At 35.5% G+C, this 18,221-nt stretch overlaps 1 protein-coding gene across 2 annotated transcripts in view; it reads left to right on the top strand.

Annotated features, from left to right (window-relative positions):
• Positions 1–18,221, top strand: part of SPON1 (spondin 1) — a 358,480-nt gene that overhangs the window by 228,286 nt on the left and 111,973 nt on the right. For both annotated transcript variants that reach the window (XM_074884793.1, XM_074884792.1), the window contains exon 6: positions 61–209. In XM_074884793.1, coding sequence (XP_074740894.1) covers positions 61–209 — 149 coding nt within the window. The remainder of the gene's footprint in view (positions 1–60; positions 210–18,221) is intronic.

The raw sequence follows: 18,221 nt of genomic DNA, 5'->3' as shown, positions 1-18,221 counted from the left end.
CTTTGAGGCTGTCTTGATGGTTGATCTTTTTTTTTTTTTTTTTTTTCTCCCTCCTGAAAGGACGCACCAACCACTGGTCTGCGATCATTGGTAGTTCTCACTCAAAGAACTACATCCTTTGGGAGTATGGAGGATATGCTAGTGAAGGTGTCAAACAAGTCGCAGAGTTGGGGTCCCCAGTAAAGATGGAAGAAGAAATTCGACAGCAAGTAGGTGTAATTTAGTGCATACTTTAAAACATGCATCCTACCTTGGCCCGTGAATGATTTCTCACTGACAATGTCTGTGAATTTAATTTTGCTGGATAATTTTCACTTAAACAGATTAGGAGTTCTGTCTGTCTTTCTAGACTCATTCTTACTCTGGCAAAAGTTTTTGTCTGTGAAAGGACAAATAGGTTGCATTATTCTGAACTTGAAAAATCTATGTGTCACGCAAGACATGAATCAGAGGTAGAAAAGTAAACTTCATCTTTCCGCTTAATGATGAAGACACTTAGATTTTATTAAAGGAATACCATGAAGATGGCAGGCAGTATACCTTATTCCTTACTGAAGTGGTGATTTTTAGTTTATAGTATATTGTAGGGTTGTTTTTTTTTTTTTTCTGGTAAGCACCTTATTTAGAATTTTCTGCAGATTCATTCAGCTTAGAAGTGCTCTTACAGGAGAGTGACCTGGTTTTTGTTGCTGAGCAGGAAGGCTTTGCACATCGGCACTAAAAAAATTTGATGAATTTGGATTATGGTTTAAGGGCAAAGGAGGCTTTATAGTATATAATTTTACAGGGGATTGATTCAACTGAACAGAAATCAATCTTTCAAATAGTTTATAGGTGATTTTCTTTTTGTTACATCAAGTAACAAGCAACCAAATAAAATATACCAGGACATGGTGATGATTATAATTAGGACATCTACCTGCACGACATTTAAGGATTCACTGGAAACAGAGTTCAGTTATAAGACAGAAAAAATGTAAATATTACATAAAATAGAGCTATACATACAATTTATGTAGATGCATGTTTGTGGGTAAGTGCATATATAATGTACAATTATGATTGCTCCACAGGGGACAGAAGGCAGAAATTGTGCCCTCCTATATGATGCTTAGATTATACACAGAGTTGTATAGAGAGAGAAAAAAATATTCAATTATATTTATACAGAGAGTGTAGAACAACCTCAAAGTCTCTTTTACCCACAAGAAAACTTGTATAGCAAAAAGCTTTACATTCTATATTTAATTTTCTGTTTTGTGATGCTTAAGTGTGTATAATCACAGTACAAGAACATCTAGTGTGTTTGACAAGAAACTCCCCAAACCAAGACAAATGAAATAAAACCAGATTATAATTTAATATATTAAAGGGATACGTAAGGAATATGAAAGGGAGAAACATGTTGAATATGGGGGGGAGATGCTATGATGGTACATTATTCTCTTTATCCTATAACAAACCTTTGGCGTACCTGGGAATAGAAAGAAGGCCTTGATCCTAGGTAACTTGCCTTTGCATATTTGCTGAGAAACAGCTGGATTTTATATATTTATTTTATATTTATATATATATTCACTATATAAACCCAGATGGATTAAAATTATAGCAGATTATTCTATATACCGCGTGTAATTTATCTTTTTTGTTGCTTACTTGGGAAATCAAGATTTCATCGTAGTTAGGTCCACATGAAATAAAGAAAATCAGCTTAATTAGTATCTTTATACTAAAAAAGAGAGGATTTCTTCACACATTGTTCAGAAATACTTTAGAAATAAGGTTTTGGCGCATCTGAATTGTAACTGCACAATTAGGTCTGGTCTAGAAGCAGCAAGGACATGGGGAGAGTATGGGATGAAGCGCAAATAGAGGTGCAGTTGTGAAAGGTCATACCAAACACTGGCGGAAGAGGCAGTGAAGTTGAAGGGAATATGGAAAAGAATGAAAATCGTGACTTTCTGCTTTCCAAATTCTGGGTTCTTTGTCATTATGTGCCATGTATTTGAGAAAAGGAGATATATTTATACATTGGATTCAAATCAGAGGTGATTGTGACTTTCAGAGTACATAAAATAGCTAACTGGATACAATTTCAGGGGCTGCCAAAATCGCACATGGAATTAATGAATGTCACAGTTCATTTTAACATCAGGCTTGTCTGATTGTGTCAAACCTGCAATAATTGCCCTGATTGTCCCGATTCAGTCTAATCCAAGCAATGAATTGGTGTTATAACTGGATATTGCCTAGAACAATGCAGCATATCAACAAATGCCACAATATTTTTATTGAGTTTATTTGACTTTTTGTTTCTTTTTATCGTGTGTTTAAGCTGTGCTAATACTTCTGAGAGATACTGAGGTAAAGTTCTACAACCAAGGCAGAAGAGCTAGTAAGCCAGGAGCTAATTTGCTGACGTTTCATTCAGGATTTTTTTTTTTTTATTGCACTTTCTCTCTTCCAATATCCCTGCCTGCTTTGAAATTTGGTAGCACTGTTTCCTTCCCCATACTTCCCAGTCAACCTCAGGATCTATTTTCCCCTTTTCCATTTCTTATTTTACCTTTATTTCCCGTATCTGTCTTCCTCCCAGCCTTCTGTTGTGGGGTGCGGGAGGATGCAAATCATTCAAATCACCCTCCCAAACTGCTTTTGAGGTTTTTTTGGAAACACAAGAAAAAAAATTTTTGTGTTTGATTTTGGTGCCTGGACCCAGACCTCTGTGCAGGAGTGCAGGGCTGGAGCCACAGCACTTGCTTGCATCATGCCCACAGCAGGTAATGCACTTCTTCCAAGGCCAGACTTGGATTTGGAAATCTGCTGTGTGTCTACTGTATCTTGTGTGCAGTTTCTTAGGTGAATGCATAGACACATATTTATGTAACTGGCATCTGTGTCATTGACATTACCTAAGGTTTTATTACAAAAAAACCCCTATCCAATGTTTTTAATGAATTATAACTAAAAATTTACTGTCTGTGTATGAAGCAAAGAAAAAAGGCTTTCTTTAAACAGAGCTTTGTTAAGAAGTGTCCCGACAAGTACGTGTTGTTAACTAAAGATTCTCGAGCGTGAACATTTCTGCTCCCCATTTGACAGACTGCTGAATCATCATCAGCTTTTCTTCTTGACTGAGCACCTTCGAATGCTCTGATTTGTGTTGTTACTGTAAAGAGCCTGTGTGATATTTTTGCATGGATGGTCTTGGGTACTGTAAACTTGCTTTGTAGTTTGTTTATCTGGGAGAACTTAAAGGAACCTAATCAGCCTTTTTGTTAAACTTTTCCTGGCAGCCTGGAAGGAAAGCCACAGCACATGAATGTTACTAAAACAATCTGTCAAGTGATTGATGTGTACAATGGGATAATTCATGCATTATACTTCAGGGGTTATAAATGAACAAAGGATGGAAAAGGAATTATGTGAGCAAAAGAATTTTCACTGACCTCATGTATCTCTGAAATATATTCACTCTTTCACTTTGTTTTCAGAAAGTCTGATTTGTTCAGAACCTATTATTTGATAAACTGCCTCGACAGAAAAATATACAGAATTTGAAAGGGGAATTCTGCATCCATATTGTGATTGCTCTATCTAAACAAACAAACAGGATGGTTAAAACATGAAACAAAAAGAATAAAGTTCTAAATGTCACATCCTAAGCACATGAAACAAGGTTAAAATAGAGACATAGTCATTCCTTTTTGATTTAAATGTCTCGCACCTTAGGAGAACTCATTTGGTTTTGCCTAATTTTTTTAGGATAAATACTAAGTCATTTTGCCATCAATTTTTTGGAAACCAGGATAAGTAATACTCTGTACCTTGCCGCTATCTCCAGGAAATGCAGTTTTCGCTCTCTGTTTATTCCCTATGGACACATAGATGACACATAGATGGGTTTGATTTAATACTCTGAAATGTCAGTAAGTAGGATGACTTTTTGCATTGTCTTCAGTGGCTTCAGATTAGAGCTGCCTATACCTTTGAGAAGAGCAATTTCTGCTTTCCAGTAAGATGCTTGTAAATTTTTTGACATGTGATAATTTATGTGAAGACAATCTAGTAATTGAAGATGAAACCTGAAATATCTGAAACTTTTTCTACAGAATAAAATATGTAATTGTTATGACTATCCAAATGTTTATTTTTAAAAAATAGTCTGGTTTGGATTTTTTTAATATATCCATATAATATTAAAAAAAAAGGGGAGTAAAAATTAAAGCAATTCCATTGTTGGATTGATCCTGATTTTTTTTTTTTTTTTTTTTGAGAAATATAATTTCAGTATTTCAGCTGAGTAGTTACCATTTCATTACCTGTTTTGTAACACAGTACTATGTTCTTCCATGGAAAAATGGAGTCATTAGAATTTTCTTACTGAAGCTTGTAAATCACCTGAATTACAAAGAGGAATCTGCAGTATATTGATTACTTTTTCTTATAGTACTAGGCAAATTATCATCATGGTTACTCAAGCAGGCTCCGAATTTTGCTTTGTGAATTATCTGTTATTGTGGACTTACAGAAGTTAAAATTAGCTAACCAACCAGGGAGGTTCAGCTGAGTTGCACTTGTGCTTGACAGAACAGGTAACAATTCTCCCTGAACGCTTAAGCTTCAGAGACCATGATACACGGAACATTGTTTGAGAATAAGGCTACTTTATGCTTGAAAGCTGTGATTGCTGCAGAAGTAGTTTAGTCTGTGCTTGTTTAATGTAGCTAAAAAATTAGTGAGAACATGACAGCTTGGCTTTTGTTGCAGGTGGAGATTAAAACATATACAGGATCTTAGATTATTTTGCCACATATTACTGTTGATATTTCTGCTACTGTTGTTACTCATGATAACTAGAAGAAATTGGCCAACGGGGAGGTCTACTTTTGCTTAAACAAACCTTCAGTGAATGGCATCAACATACCCACGGGGCCCCCTCCTCCTCAGTCCCCGGGAGGGATTTGAGTTCCCATCCAGTTTGCAGAGGCACCAGCCTTTCTCTGTTGAAAAGACAGGAACACTTAGGAAATATTAGTATGGCCATAAAGTCTAATAGAAAAAGTACAATCACTGTTCCTACAAATAGTCTAAAAGCCCTTTAGGTTTCTGTGCAAAGCCCACAAAAAATTTCGGTAGATTTTGGACTTGGTATAATAGTGAAATAATATACACTGTCCCGGCATGCTTTCTACTTCAGTTACAGCCTGACTGCTTGTTTTTAATGCTGTATTTAATCTAATTCTGGACAGATCAAGCTGCTTGGTTGTAAATTTGTATGGGACTTCTGTTTGCTTGGTTAGACTCCTCTATTACTCTGGGCATATGCCTCTATTGTGAATTGTGGTACTTTTTATGCCTTTTAAAAATGTTAAGTGGTACATTTTCCATCCTTTCCTTTTGGAAGGTACCTTATATAATAATTTAAAATCTCTGGCATGTTGGTAATTAAAAGTTTTGAAATGCCTTTTTACTATGCTAAATTTCTGCTGAAAAGTTGTCTGTTTAGGTCATAAAGGGAAGCTTTATCTACCAGTAAATAACTCATGCAACAGGGTTCAGAACACCTCTTCTAGGGTGGCTTCCATCTTTAAAACTTCTGTTGGAAACTGTAATTAGGATGATTCACAGTTTGTGTTGCTTTCTTTACAAAACAAGCAAAACCTGTTCTTCACAATTGCATTTTTTTTTTAGTACTTGATAACAATAAACATATGCTTCTCTAATAAGAAATAAAGCTGATGATGAATGCTGTGCCATTTGTTCTTTCTGCTCATATGATTAATTACTGTGAGCATGATACTAATGTAGGTCAAAATACAGCATTCGTTTTGAAAAGACATTTAAAAGGTGCCTTTTTCTGACAACTACTGAAATAGAAAAACCCTTTAAAATATTAAAAATAATATTTATTTTTCTTTTATATTTTACTAGTGACTTATAGAACAGATACTTAGAGATCACTTCACTTTAAAAGGAAAGCCAGAAAGAGAAGATCAACTTTGTTCTGACATAACAGTAAATAAATTGTGTTTCTACAAATCCTTATTCTTCTGAAGAAAGTGTGGAAAACTCCAAGTTTAAATTTCTTCAGTGAGTTTTATTTCTGTAGGCTTATGTAAACAACAGAGTGACTGTGTTCCCAGCAGTAAGCTTGTATGTTCCCATCAGTAAGCTAGTATTTGGTTTCAGTAGTTTCTGTAGTCTGTAATTGGAATTACATTGCAAAAGTTTTGATTGCTTGTGCAACTGTTAAACAATCAGATTTTGGCTTTAAAAATACTAAACATGTGGAATGTTCACTTTGGGATAGAGATACCAAAAAGAAAAGAAACATTCAACTATGAAGGTAAAAAAAAAACAAAACCCATGTATTTTTAGTAAAAGCTTCACTTCTATTTCAGTCAGAAAAACTATTGTTTTGTTGGTGAAAATAGTCCCTGTAAACAGTGGAAAATACGTATCATTTGTACTAATTCTGAATAGTACAAAGCACCTTCAGTTAGTCTAATAGCCATTAAAGTTAATCACTCTTTTACAAAATCAAGCTCTGATGAATAAATATTATTAAGTGTTGTATTATTTCCTGGGCCAAAACACGAAAGATTCAACATCCTTTTAATAGTTCTTGCAGTCAGCCAATAAAACTGAATAGGAAAATCTGTGCTTATTTGAGTACTCTGAAAATATCATTGTTCTGTGGATAAGCTCCTAATCATTAGAGCACAGTCCTTATGCCACAGTTACTCCATGTGTGGTTCTTCTATTTGAGGATTTTGAGAGCTGGCAGATATTGAATACGTTTTGTGCAAAATGTCCTTTTTATGACTGTGGTGATGTCCCTTGTTTAGAACACCAGACAAAATATAATTTTGAAATTGTGTTTATCCTTGGGTCAAAACTTTAGCAAAATAGTGGCTTGGTTAAATCTGCTCTTTCAAGTTTTGTCAAGTTGCTTTTTGCCAGGTTTAGTAACAAGAACAGGAAAATGCTGTAAGATTACTGGAAACTCACTCTGTCAGTAGAGTTGTAAATCTTAGTGAAGCATTCTCGTTACCATTGTTCATTTGGATTTGTGGTACACACTTAATCCACTTGTATTAGTTATGTGCATTGCTAGGCCAGGCCCCTTGTTGTCACAGAAAAATGAAGGTCCTTTCTGCTGTTAAAGATCTGTGAAAATTGGACAGAGAATTTTTGCACTTGTGATTAAGAAACTGTTAAACCAGTGTAGTTTTGCTCTGTGATGGATGGGTGTTTCCCTTGCAAGAAACAGCCTTTGCAATTTAACGTGACTGGTGCAGTCATGCCACAGAGAAGATGACAGACGTGTGCTATTGTTGTTTCAAAAATTCTGTCTCTGTATACTGGAGTGTACGATGCGTTGCAGAAAACTTCTTCATCTACTTAGAAAATGCTTTTGGAAATTGTCAGCACTGGACAGACTTCTGTTAGGACATTGTTTTCACACAAAATAACCTCGTGTTGACTTGTGCACACTGCATGTAGCTATGCTATGCAAATGTAGCATCAAAACCACTTCCCTCTCCCTATGTTGAACACCTGGCCTGTGCTCTATCCATGAACTGATCTCTAGTCTGCTCAAAAGTCTGGAATTTCCCCCCTGTTAAAGTGGCCTCCAGTCCAACACTTCCATTGTAAAAGACAAATAATTTCAAGGAGTGATACTGTGTCAATACCGGGGACACTGGCCCCCTTCCCAGTGCTCCCAGGAGTCAAGGGCTGTGAGGAGGTGAGCAGGGCTTCTCTCCACCTGCGCTGGGAGAAGCTACAGGGGTTGTTGGCTAAGGGCTTCTTTCTTAACCCCTTGTCTCAGACGTTACTGACAACCTCCTATCCTCCCTCATGCCTTTTCAGCTGAGAACTGCTGATTGTTCTGGTAATAAACAAGTAGAGATGATATGGGGAAAAAAGAATCCTTATGATTTTTTTTAAACATTTTTACATATTTGATAATAAATAAGGAAGCTTGATTTTTAAAACTCCATGTTGCAAGCTCTCATCTTGCATAATGAATTGCAGAGGTTTCACATCTCTAACTTGTATGGGTCTTTGATGTTTTTCCCTCTGAATAATTACTCAGTTATTGGTATGAAACAATTTCTATAACCAAACAATGATTTAAGGTTTTTTCAGTTAGTTCAACTTTCATTTACCTTAAATTGCCTTGCTGCTTATTTTTTCCCACTTATCACAGACCCTCTGTTTCTAATATAAAATAGGAAGAAACACAACTCTTCAGTAAAATCCAATAACCATGTTCTCTTAAAAAAAAAAAAAAAATCCTTAAGGTAGAATTCTTTCTGCAGAAGATAGACCTTCAAGAAAAAAAAGAAAAGTTTTAACTCAAAGACTAGTCTTTCCTTAGTGAATTCTGATGATAAACCTTGCAGAAATAAGACCAACAAAAATTCCTACCCTTTTTAAATGTCTATAATAGTTGAGAGGCCCAACAAAGCTTATAAAGGTTTTCTCTGCATCTTTAACTGCCTGGGTTGCAGTAAAGCAGTGCTAGAGGAGGGAAACAGTTGTTTCTGATAGATCCATTCATTTGGACAGTATGCAGTAATTTCAGCTCTCCGGTACACAGACATAAAAGTCACTAGGAAATGTCGTCTGTTCAAGACAATATGATCGTATTGCTAGACATTATTTGCTAATTTTAAAGTCTTTTAAAATGTCTTGCCTTTTCATTTCCTGCAGTTAGATTTTATCATACTGTTCGGCTGTCACAAAATTATTACTATCCTGTAGCAGATTCATCCAGTGGAAATATGCGATGAAATGTCTTTCAAATTGTTTTCTTCCAGTCTACCACTGTAGTATTTCTTAAAACATGGACATTTCAGGTGCTTTGGTGGTTCTTGTGCTGCTAATACTGAGGGACAAAGTCCATCTGATAGCAGAAGTTCAGCACTCCTATCACCAGACTTTGGTCAGAGAAATCAATCTGATCTGGGTTTATTACTTGCAACTACTCTGCTTTGGAATGGCAGCTCTAGATCCTAACAAGGCACAACAGATGCACTTGAGGAGCGACTCTAAGGCACTCAGGAACCATCTTAGAGCAGCACAAGCAGAATGTTAAGATGAACAGTAGAAGAGCTAACACCAATAATGTCTAACTGTTTGATGGGCATGTACAGCAGATGCTTAGGCTCTTCCTCCCCTGGGAGACATTGCCTAAACTCCTGCTGACTTTAGCAAAGTCTGTTTTTCAAGGGTCAGAGTACCACTAAAAATTAAATTAGGGAAGAGTTTACTTCTCTCTGAATACTTTAATCTGCAGTGGCTTAACCTGTGATTAAAATGCAGTGGCTGCATAGCCAGTGACATTCAGCTGCCTATTAAGGAGGTGTTGCAAACACTAAAGAAATGCCTGAACTCTCATTAGCAGCATTTGTCAGGAACCACAGGATCTTCCCCTGTTTTCTCTCTGGGTGCATTGTAAATATTGTTCAAAGGAACAGCATGGTATAACAGCTGAAGCTGAAGAGTCCTACTAGCTTATTTGACTTGCAAATGCTTAATTATTCAGATAATTTTTCAGCTTAAACAAAAACTAAGGAAAAAACCCCACAATGTCAAGTTTGTCATTCTGGCATTAGCTTTTTTAGGGGTTGGTTTGTTTAGGCACCTCAGTTCAGAACTCTGTTGCTGTGATTATATCAAATGCTTATTGCCACTAGTTCCAGCAGAAAACTCAGAAAAATACCAGGTACAAACATCATGCATATTTCAAAAACAAATATGGATGCAAATATATGAATGGTACTTGGCCTGTGTCCTTTTCTAAGACAGGTCCTCTCAGTTAAATACCTGGATCACAGAAACTGATTTAAAAATCTATATATTGTATTTAATGTGCAATGAATAGGTATATTCAGGTATTATATTACATATGGTTTAATATGTAATGAATCAACTGGCCAAAGACACTGAAAAGGGAGGTTATTCATCAGTCTTTATTTCAACTTTCAACTTTGTTTTTTAGATTGCTTTTCCAGTCTGAATCTGAAAAGACTCTAACGTGTTGTAGTTTACTTCAGCCAAAACCAGAAGCAGGACTACTTATTTTTTCATGGGGGGAAGTTAATGCTGTTGATTAGTCTTTAGCTCATGAAAGAATGACATGCTTGTAGATTGTACGTTTCTTTGAAGTTCACCAAACATTGACATAAAATAACATACTAATGAGTTTAGGAACTGTAATACATGCTGCAACCTGAAACAGATTCAAGAGTTAACACAGGGCTCAGATGAAAATATGTTACTGTTGTTATTTCTGATGACAAACTCTCTGTATTCCTTTTAAAAAGATGTTTTTGCATTTTCTGCCAATCAGCGCTGTCCTTTAAACATAGCTAAACTCATTCATTACATTCTTGCTTCAGTCAGTGATATCTTCAAATAAATAACATTACTTACATTGTGGGCCATATTCTGCTATTCCAAGAACATTCTGTGGAGAAAAGCTATACAGAAGTTACTGGAAATGGGACAATCAAGAGTAGAGTGGAGTATTTGTTACCTGCATTGACATTCATCAATATTTGATGACAGTATTGTAGTAAATTATATAAAATATTTGGCTCAAAAGTAAGTATGTTGATAATTAAAAACATTCTATAGAAAATGTATTTTCACATGATAATTTGGAAATTTATGTGAGATAGTAACCTGTATCACAACATGTAAGGTGATGATTTGCCAGGATAAACACTGAGTACCTCACATGCTTATTTACTTCTTTATGAGTGAAAAAAGGCCAGCACTGTACCTGGAGTGATCTATGAGATGCTTAAATACCTCATACCTTACCTATATTGTAACTCATCTAATTTGGAGAAGTCAGTTTATTCCTCTTATCAAATTTTGTTTTATACAATACTAGTCAGTCTTGGGAAAGGAAAAAAATAAAATGAGCTAAGTGGCTGCATAAATGATTTTATTTCCAGAAATGGAATGCATCTTAAAATTATTATCTGTGCTATATTCTGTATAAGTTGGTAATACTAATTTAGCTGTTAAGGATGCAGTGATTTTTTTTTTTTTTTTCCCCTCTTCCCTTCTTTTATAACTGACTTTTTGAATACTTTCAATACTTTTAATACATTAAATATTTTAAAAATGTCTTATTTAATAATAAATATCAACATAGAAAACAGAACTCTTTAAAATAGCCTCTAGATTTAAATTCTATTGAAATATGAAAGTAGAAAGAGTTTATTAATATTTTTTTATTACAGACTGAAAAGATACTTGGACTACATAGTTCATAAAGTTATTTTGATACACAAACCAGATAAATTATTGATATTAGTTGCAGGTTTGGGATTGGTTATTGAATATCTGACAGACGTGCCTATGAACCAAGCAAGGATTAAGTAAGTGTGAGTGCATTTGTGCCTTATGACATTTTGAATGACATGATATGAGATGGGATTTATTGATCCTATTTGGATATAAATTCCTATATTAGTCAAGAGTGGAGTGATAGTGGAAGAGGATGGATGATTTCTTGAAGACTATCAATTTCAGCATACGTAAATCAAAATTGCAACTTTTCATTTCAAATATCCTTATTAATCTATTTACCTACTTTTTTTTTTCAGTTTGAGAGAGGATTCTTAATATGAGGGTTAGGGGAACAAAGAGAGGGGAAATGAACAGTCAGTGGTTTTGCCCCCTGAGGCATAAATTATAACTTTGTTAATTTTTTATTTGTAGTGAATGTAATTTGGCTTTGTAGTCATGGACTTTGGGGTCTACAAAATGGTGGTTCATTATTTATGTTGCTAGGAGAAAGAAGCTGTGCTTTGGGGCTGTACAGGAGGTTGAAGACACTGACATGAGCAATGTTGCATTCTAGCTAAAATTTTGTAAATCTATCTAGTCACGTATGAACCTAATAAAATACTGATTAATATATACAGACACTTTTCAGGGGGCTTTTTCTTGTTCCCTACATTCATGCTCCAAAACATCAAAATACAGCATTTGCTTTTAGTGCTCTTCCAAAACAATTAGGTCAGTTCAAATGCTCAGCTGAATCACCACTGTTATTTCATCCTCACAGCTTCCGTTTCTCACAACAATTTTCAGAACTACATTTGTTAGATATATGATTTTTTGCTTGCGTTTCTCTTACAGCTGAGAATGCGCTTCTAAATGCAGTTTTCCATAACTGCATGTAGTGCATTCTGCTGACAACTTCACTATCTGACTTTTGTGCTTTTAAAATAAAAAACAAAGGAATAAATAGATCTTTGTCATCATTAGTTTTAAAGTAATATATACAGAGGGGAATATGTATGTGTATAAAAATGAGTATAATATACAAAGACATGTATGGTCATATAATATATGTAGTTTAACATTTAGACATATGAGAAGGCTTTTGATAATAGTTTTCTTAACCATGTAAACTACATCAAAAGTCTATAGCTAGGCATACATATGTAATAAGACATATATCCCCTATCTAAAATCTGCTTGAGCATCACTAGCTTTTCCTCTTGACACGCTTTATCAAGGGGCTAAGTTGTCATTGACTAATATACAGCCGTGAATAATAACATTCTGTTTTCTCAAAACACAAGATGCGTGCATCCCCCCAATCTTTAGATTAAGAAAGGGATCCAGAAGTTCTTAAAAATAATTTGCAACCAACATCTGTTGCTATCTCTTCACTTGTCCTTGGCTTAAAAATGACACAATACTGCAAATAAAAGAAATCTCTTGGTTATTTAAACTATACAACAAGAATATGTGCTGTAATACTCACAAAGCACCTTGTGCTGATGGGAAGTTGAAAATGCATGATTTCTTTTTAAGTATAGGAGTTTGAATCCCACACAGAGACCTTCTTAGAAATGCAGTAAATTTTTTTCTTTTCAATTTGCAAATGGAAATACAATCTTTCTACATCCCAGATAAATTCACTTTAATAATCACCCCTAAAATTAAGGTTTAGAAATTTGCTATGTCATTAGTCAAATAGAAATGTTTCATTTCAGTTATATAGGCATCTACACACAGTAGATATCTAAGAGAGAAAAGCTGTGGGTAAATTACCAGTCAGCTGCCACTTTGGATATTTCCTGCTTTTTCTTTTTTTTTTTTTTTTTTTTTTTACACAAAAGATGGGGTAGAATTACACATGTGCAGGTCTGCTGTGCTTTTTCTCCTCCCCTGTCTTTTGCTCTGTCCTTTTCATAAACGCTTAGAGATAAAAGAGAGACTGAGGAATGTACAAACAACCTTCATCGCTTTTACTGCAGAAGTGTTAAATGCTAGAATATCATCTAGCAGTATTTATCTAAGAATCGTTAATTGATTTAATTTACATAACTTGCAATGTAGAAGACTCTGTGTTTCACTGCACCAATATCTAGTGTGCGTTTGCCAGTCTGTTGTCATGTTCAGCCCTGTATTCCCACCCAGGTTTTCAATAGCTCTGTCACAACCAGCTTTTGCTGCCAGTAGCAATGGTGTTGCCCCAGAGCTGTGTACGATGTTCAGAATGGTTTTGATCAGACACAAGCAATGCAAGACTGACGTCCTTTTGAAGTAGGCATTTTTACAGATTACTGCTTATATTTTGTATGTGTGCACATGAGTGTCTGTAGGTGAATACACTCAGTTCATTCTGAATTTTACATCAGTTCATCAGTGTTAAGAACGTGAAAGACGGGTTGCTCCTTGACTATTCATATAATATGATATTCATGTTTTTTAATTCCGTCAGAAGCCTGCCTGTGTGAAAGTCAGTGCATCTTTGCACACTTGGGACTCATCGGCTTGGGGCAACTTTTGGATGTAAGGAATGGTTTAACAGGCAATACTTACGCTGCATTAACTCCCTAGGTGGAAACTGTTCTGGAGAGGTGGCTTTCTTTTTAGCTTAGTAATGTTCCAACACACTGAAAGACATCTAAACAAAAGAAGACAACTGTACAAAATAACAGTCCTCATATGTCATCTGTTCTGTGGTAGCTCATTGAGGTTTTTGTAGCATATCTATGAGAAGATAAGAATCCAGAGTATCCTGTCTGGAGTAGAGTACTCTACTCCTTACTGAGTAGAGGTATCTTTCCTTGAAATCACTGCATATAGTATCAATGCTCATTAGATTCAATTGAAAGGCTCCTCATTACATCCTCACAGCCAGAGTCCTTATTTGGTGGTAGTTGCAGTGATTTCACTAGGAAAATTCTGTAAAATTTTTGAAGTTAGTGTTGAATGGATTTGAGGCATACAGATCTTTTGGGATGTGTCATCTCATGCAACCATACAGGATAGACGTCTAAATCAAAAAAAAAAAAAACAAAACAAAAAAAACCCAACCAAACAAAAAAAAACAGCAAAGCCAAAAACCTTAAAAAGTAAAAACCTTCCTACATAAAATTCAGATCTGCATTACAGAGTGAAATTCGAGGAGAAACAAGTGCCTGTTTTTATATGGGATAGATAGCATGTTTGTAGTTAAGCAGGAGCAGAGTTTATTTATATGTCTTTCTTACTTATCTTGTGACTTTGATCAAAAATTAGTGTCTATTTTGTAGAATCATGTTTATACTTTCGTAATACCTTCAGAAGTGCCACTCAGCCTCAGCATTTCTGCAACAATGTTAAGGAGCAGATGGAATAATTCATTTTCACTGAACAAAACAAGGAGAAAGCCTACTGTGTTCCATAGGTACATAGTTATTTTAAATGCTTTCCTTTTCAAAAGTTAATTATGTGATTCCTGCATTACTTAAGAGCTGAGAAGAACATACGTATAATGAGCAGAATCTGAATAGATTTTTAGTGCATCTTTTTTAGCTCTCCCTGTGGCTAGGAGTGCTTATTGAGATCTTCATTTACAATAGATTACTGCTACTTTTTTAAAGTACTTTCCCACTCTCTGTAAGTGATGTATTAGTATATCCCCTAAGCATATTTTCTTGTTCGTCTTTACTCCATTAAGATTAAACAGAATGGTCATTAGATCATAAAAAAATAAAATATTCACTTCGCTACTTACTGCAAAAAAGCTGTTATTATCTGTCAAATATAAAGATTAACTTTGCCTTCAGGTACATTTTTAATGGCCTTTTAAATATAGCCCTGAACTGCTGTAACATGCAGTAATAGATTAAGAACTTTCTTCATCGGGGGAAATATATCTTAATTAGTTGTCAGCCCCAGATTTTTTTGCTCAGCTCATGCTCTTAGCTGTGAAAGATTTTTATCCATGGTTATCTGAATTCATGACACAGTTGCAACACAGGTTAAAATTAGGGAGGCGATTTGTACTTTATTACTTGCTATAGACATTTTAAAAGGTTTTAATTAAAATGTCAAAGATCGTATTCTGTATATATTTCATGTTCAAATAGCAGTGGAGAATGAGTGTGTAAAGATATGAAATAATCCAATTTTCAGTGTGCAAGCATCAATCGCATTTGCAAAAAAGGTGTTCAATCATGAAACAAAATCAAAATTTCATTCTTCGAAATTTAGGCTTGCCGTATGCTGTGTGTTTTCCTTATCCACTATTACTTGTCTCCACTGCACTTTTCTTCTAAGGGAGAAAAAGAGAATGTTTCAAATGGTGAAAGTAATTTTCAGAGGGCATTGGGGAACGCAGAGGACACTTCTATTTTATGATTAAGTACTAAAATACGTAAAATATATGCAGCAGCATAACAGCAAAGCTATTCTTGTCAGTAATGGTCATGTTTACTATCCATCAAACTAGATAAACTTTGCAAAAGAAATATGGTATTAATGACTGATTAATTTTATCAGGAGCAATTGTGGTCAGATATAGTTTATTGATTAGTTCATTATTAATGCTGTTACGGCTCCAAAGTCACAACATTCACAGACAACCAGAGAAGTATAAATATCCAGTAGTTTTGATTGTTACTGACAGTGAGATCCCTCCATCAGGACCTGGTTCTGGGGCACTTTTCTGACTGCCCTGATATTACTGAAATCATTTAAGATTTGGCTGTCATTCAGAATTGTAATGATAAGCTTTGGGATATTCTTGTTTAGGGTTTTTTATTAGCTTTTTTAATGATGTTGCTAATTTCTTTAACATTAAGGTCTTCCAAGGGAAAAGTTACTTTCCAAAGAAGTCTGCTGTGCTATAATGGCATTCTATGATTTTATTTACAGGAATTAGCAAAATTACATGATATTTCAACCATTTTAAAAGAAGTAGCTTTTAGTGAAGAGTTCACAGAAAGATTAAAGTAAATGGTCGTTTCAGTTTTATAAACTAAAATTATAGTCAGCATATGTAAGATACCTTATTTTAATACCAAGTATGTGTTTGGTTAGTTAGATTAAGGCTTTCATTTTTTTAAGTCAGAAACAGCCTTTAAGGCAACAAAGCTTTGGCATCAAAGCCACCATTTTCTTTCAGTAGTGCTTTAGTTTTTTTAGCTGCAGATAGCCTCCTGAGTGCCCCACGTCTCCAGGGCTGGCTCAGCTACCCATCCTAGGAGTTCAGCTCCAGTGCTGGTCTGATCTGAGCACTGCTGCCTGCTCCCAGTCCGGGAAGGAAGGTGCTCTTTTCTATTGACTCCATGTTGTGACACATCTCTCTGAAGTGTGGTGTGCCTTGTCATTTGATTGGGAACACAGCCCCTCTGATGCTTGTAGGAAATGTTATTTCTCCTTTTTATCAGTTTTCCTTGAGCGAAAACATTCTTACTGACACGTCCCTCACTCATTATGTAAAGCAGGTAATTAACTGATTACTTGTGCGCCACTTAGCAGCATGATTGGATATATGTCACTCTTGGCAATGTTGTAGAATAATTTTCAGAAGCGGGCAGTTTACTCAGAAGATGCTCCTCCAGTGTCACCTTCAGTATCCTGGAAGCCCTTCTTCTCGCTCTCTGCTGGACTTGAGTGGGTCCCACTATCAGTGACTGGCTCTTCTGATTGTGGCATTGGACAATTACATCTGCCTGACCTAAGCCTGTTGTTGTGCCCCTGCCTCAGGCTCTAATAGAGCTGCAGTAAGTGCCCTTGATTGCCTCAGTGGAGTTGCACTGGAGACAAGGGCTGGAATTAAATTAGCAATAAATAATCAATATAATTTGATCCTTTGACACTCATCTGTAAATGTTTTCTGCCAGCTTATATGCAATAGCAGTGCCATTTCTTATGCATTTGTTGTGCAAAGTAGAGGAAATTAGTTCCTTGCATGTTCAGTCTTGCTTTACTTTTCATCTCATCTTTCCTTCTAATCTTCCTGTAACTGCACTGAAAGGCATTTTAGTAAATGTATATCAACTTTTTCTGAAATTGCTTTCCAGGCTTCTCTTAAAGAGCACCTATGTTTCAACCACTCCCAGATTTTATGTCACTATTCAGTCAGTTCTTCTGTACTTAATTTTAGGACTTTCCAGAGTTTATAGAGTATATATTCTTAAGTAGCTGTTCAAATTAAGTGAAGGAATTCAGTTACAGACCATTTATTCATCCATAATGTTAAATGAGAAAATCTTTCACCCCCCTTTGTTTTTTCTGTGGAAGGTATAATAAACTAGCTTGTAAGTCCCTTGTCATTTTTTGTTTCTGACTTCATGTCTTTTTAACATCTGTTTCAGGAAGACCAGGCTTTGTTTCAATACCAGTATTGTTTTGGCCAGCATATGCTGAAAAAACTGTGAAGCATTGCCAAATTTACAAGTAAATTATACAAATTCCTATGTACTCTTTATATGTTTTGACTGTCCAGATGTTAACTAAAACCCCTAACCTTTCCCATGAGCTGGTGACTTTGTTTCTCTTTAAAAACAGCAATACAAAACCCCCCAGCAAATAACAGGTAAATGAGTTGCTTTTCATAGCTATATGCCATAGGTCTATTATCTTTTTGATAAAGCGGGAAAAATATCTTGCTCTTTACAGAAAACATTAGAGCTTTGTGATCCTGTAAAATTTTATTTTTTAGTAGCAGAAGAGTTTGGGCCTTGTCCACCTAATACAGTGCTGCCTTTGTGCTTGGAGCACCCAGTCAGATTTCAACCTAAGAGAGGAATCTCTGGAATAAGGATGTTTGAGAGGAGCAATAGCCTTCTCATCTGAATGTTTCTAGCCCAAGATCTTTTTGGTTTTCTAGCCTTCCGTTGCTGGCATGTAATAACGTAAATTCTCATGGTTATATGAGCTAGACAGTAGGCCTGATT

The sequence above is a fragment of the Strix uralensis genome, chromosome 15 (genome assembly GCF_047716275.1).
Source record: "Strix uralensis isolate ZFMK-TIS-50842 chromosome 15, bStrUra1, whole genome shotgun sequence".
In the NCBI taxonomy this organism is placed as follows: domain Eukaryota; kingdom Metazoa; phylum Chordata; class Aves; order Strigiformes; family Strigidae; genus Strix; species Strix uralensis.
The sequence above is the reverse complement of the archived record's forward strand: the minus strand, read 5'-3'. Positions and strand labels throughout refer to the sequence as shown.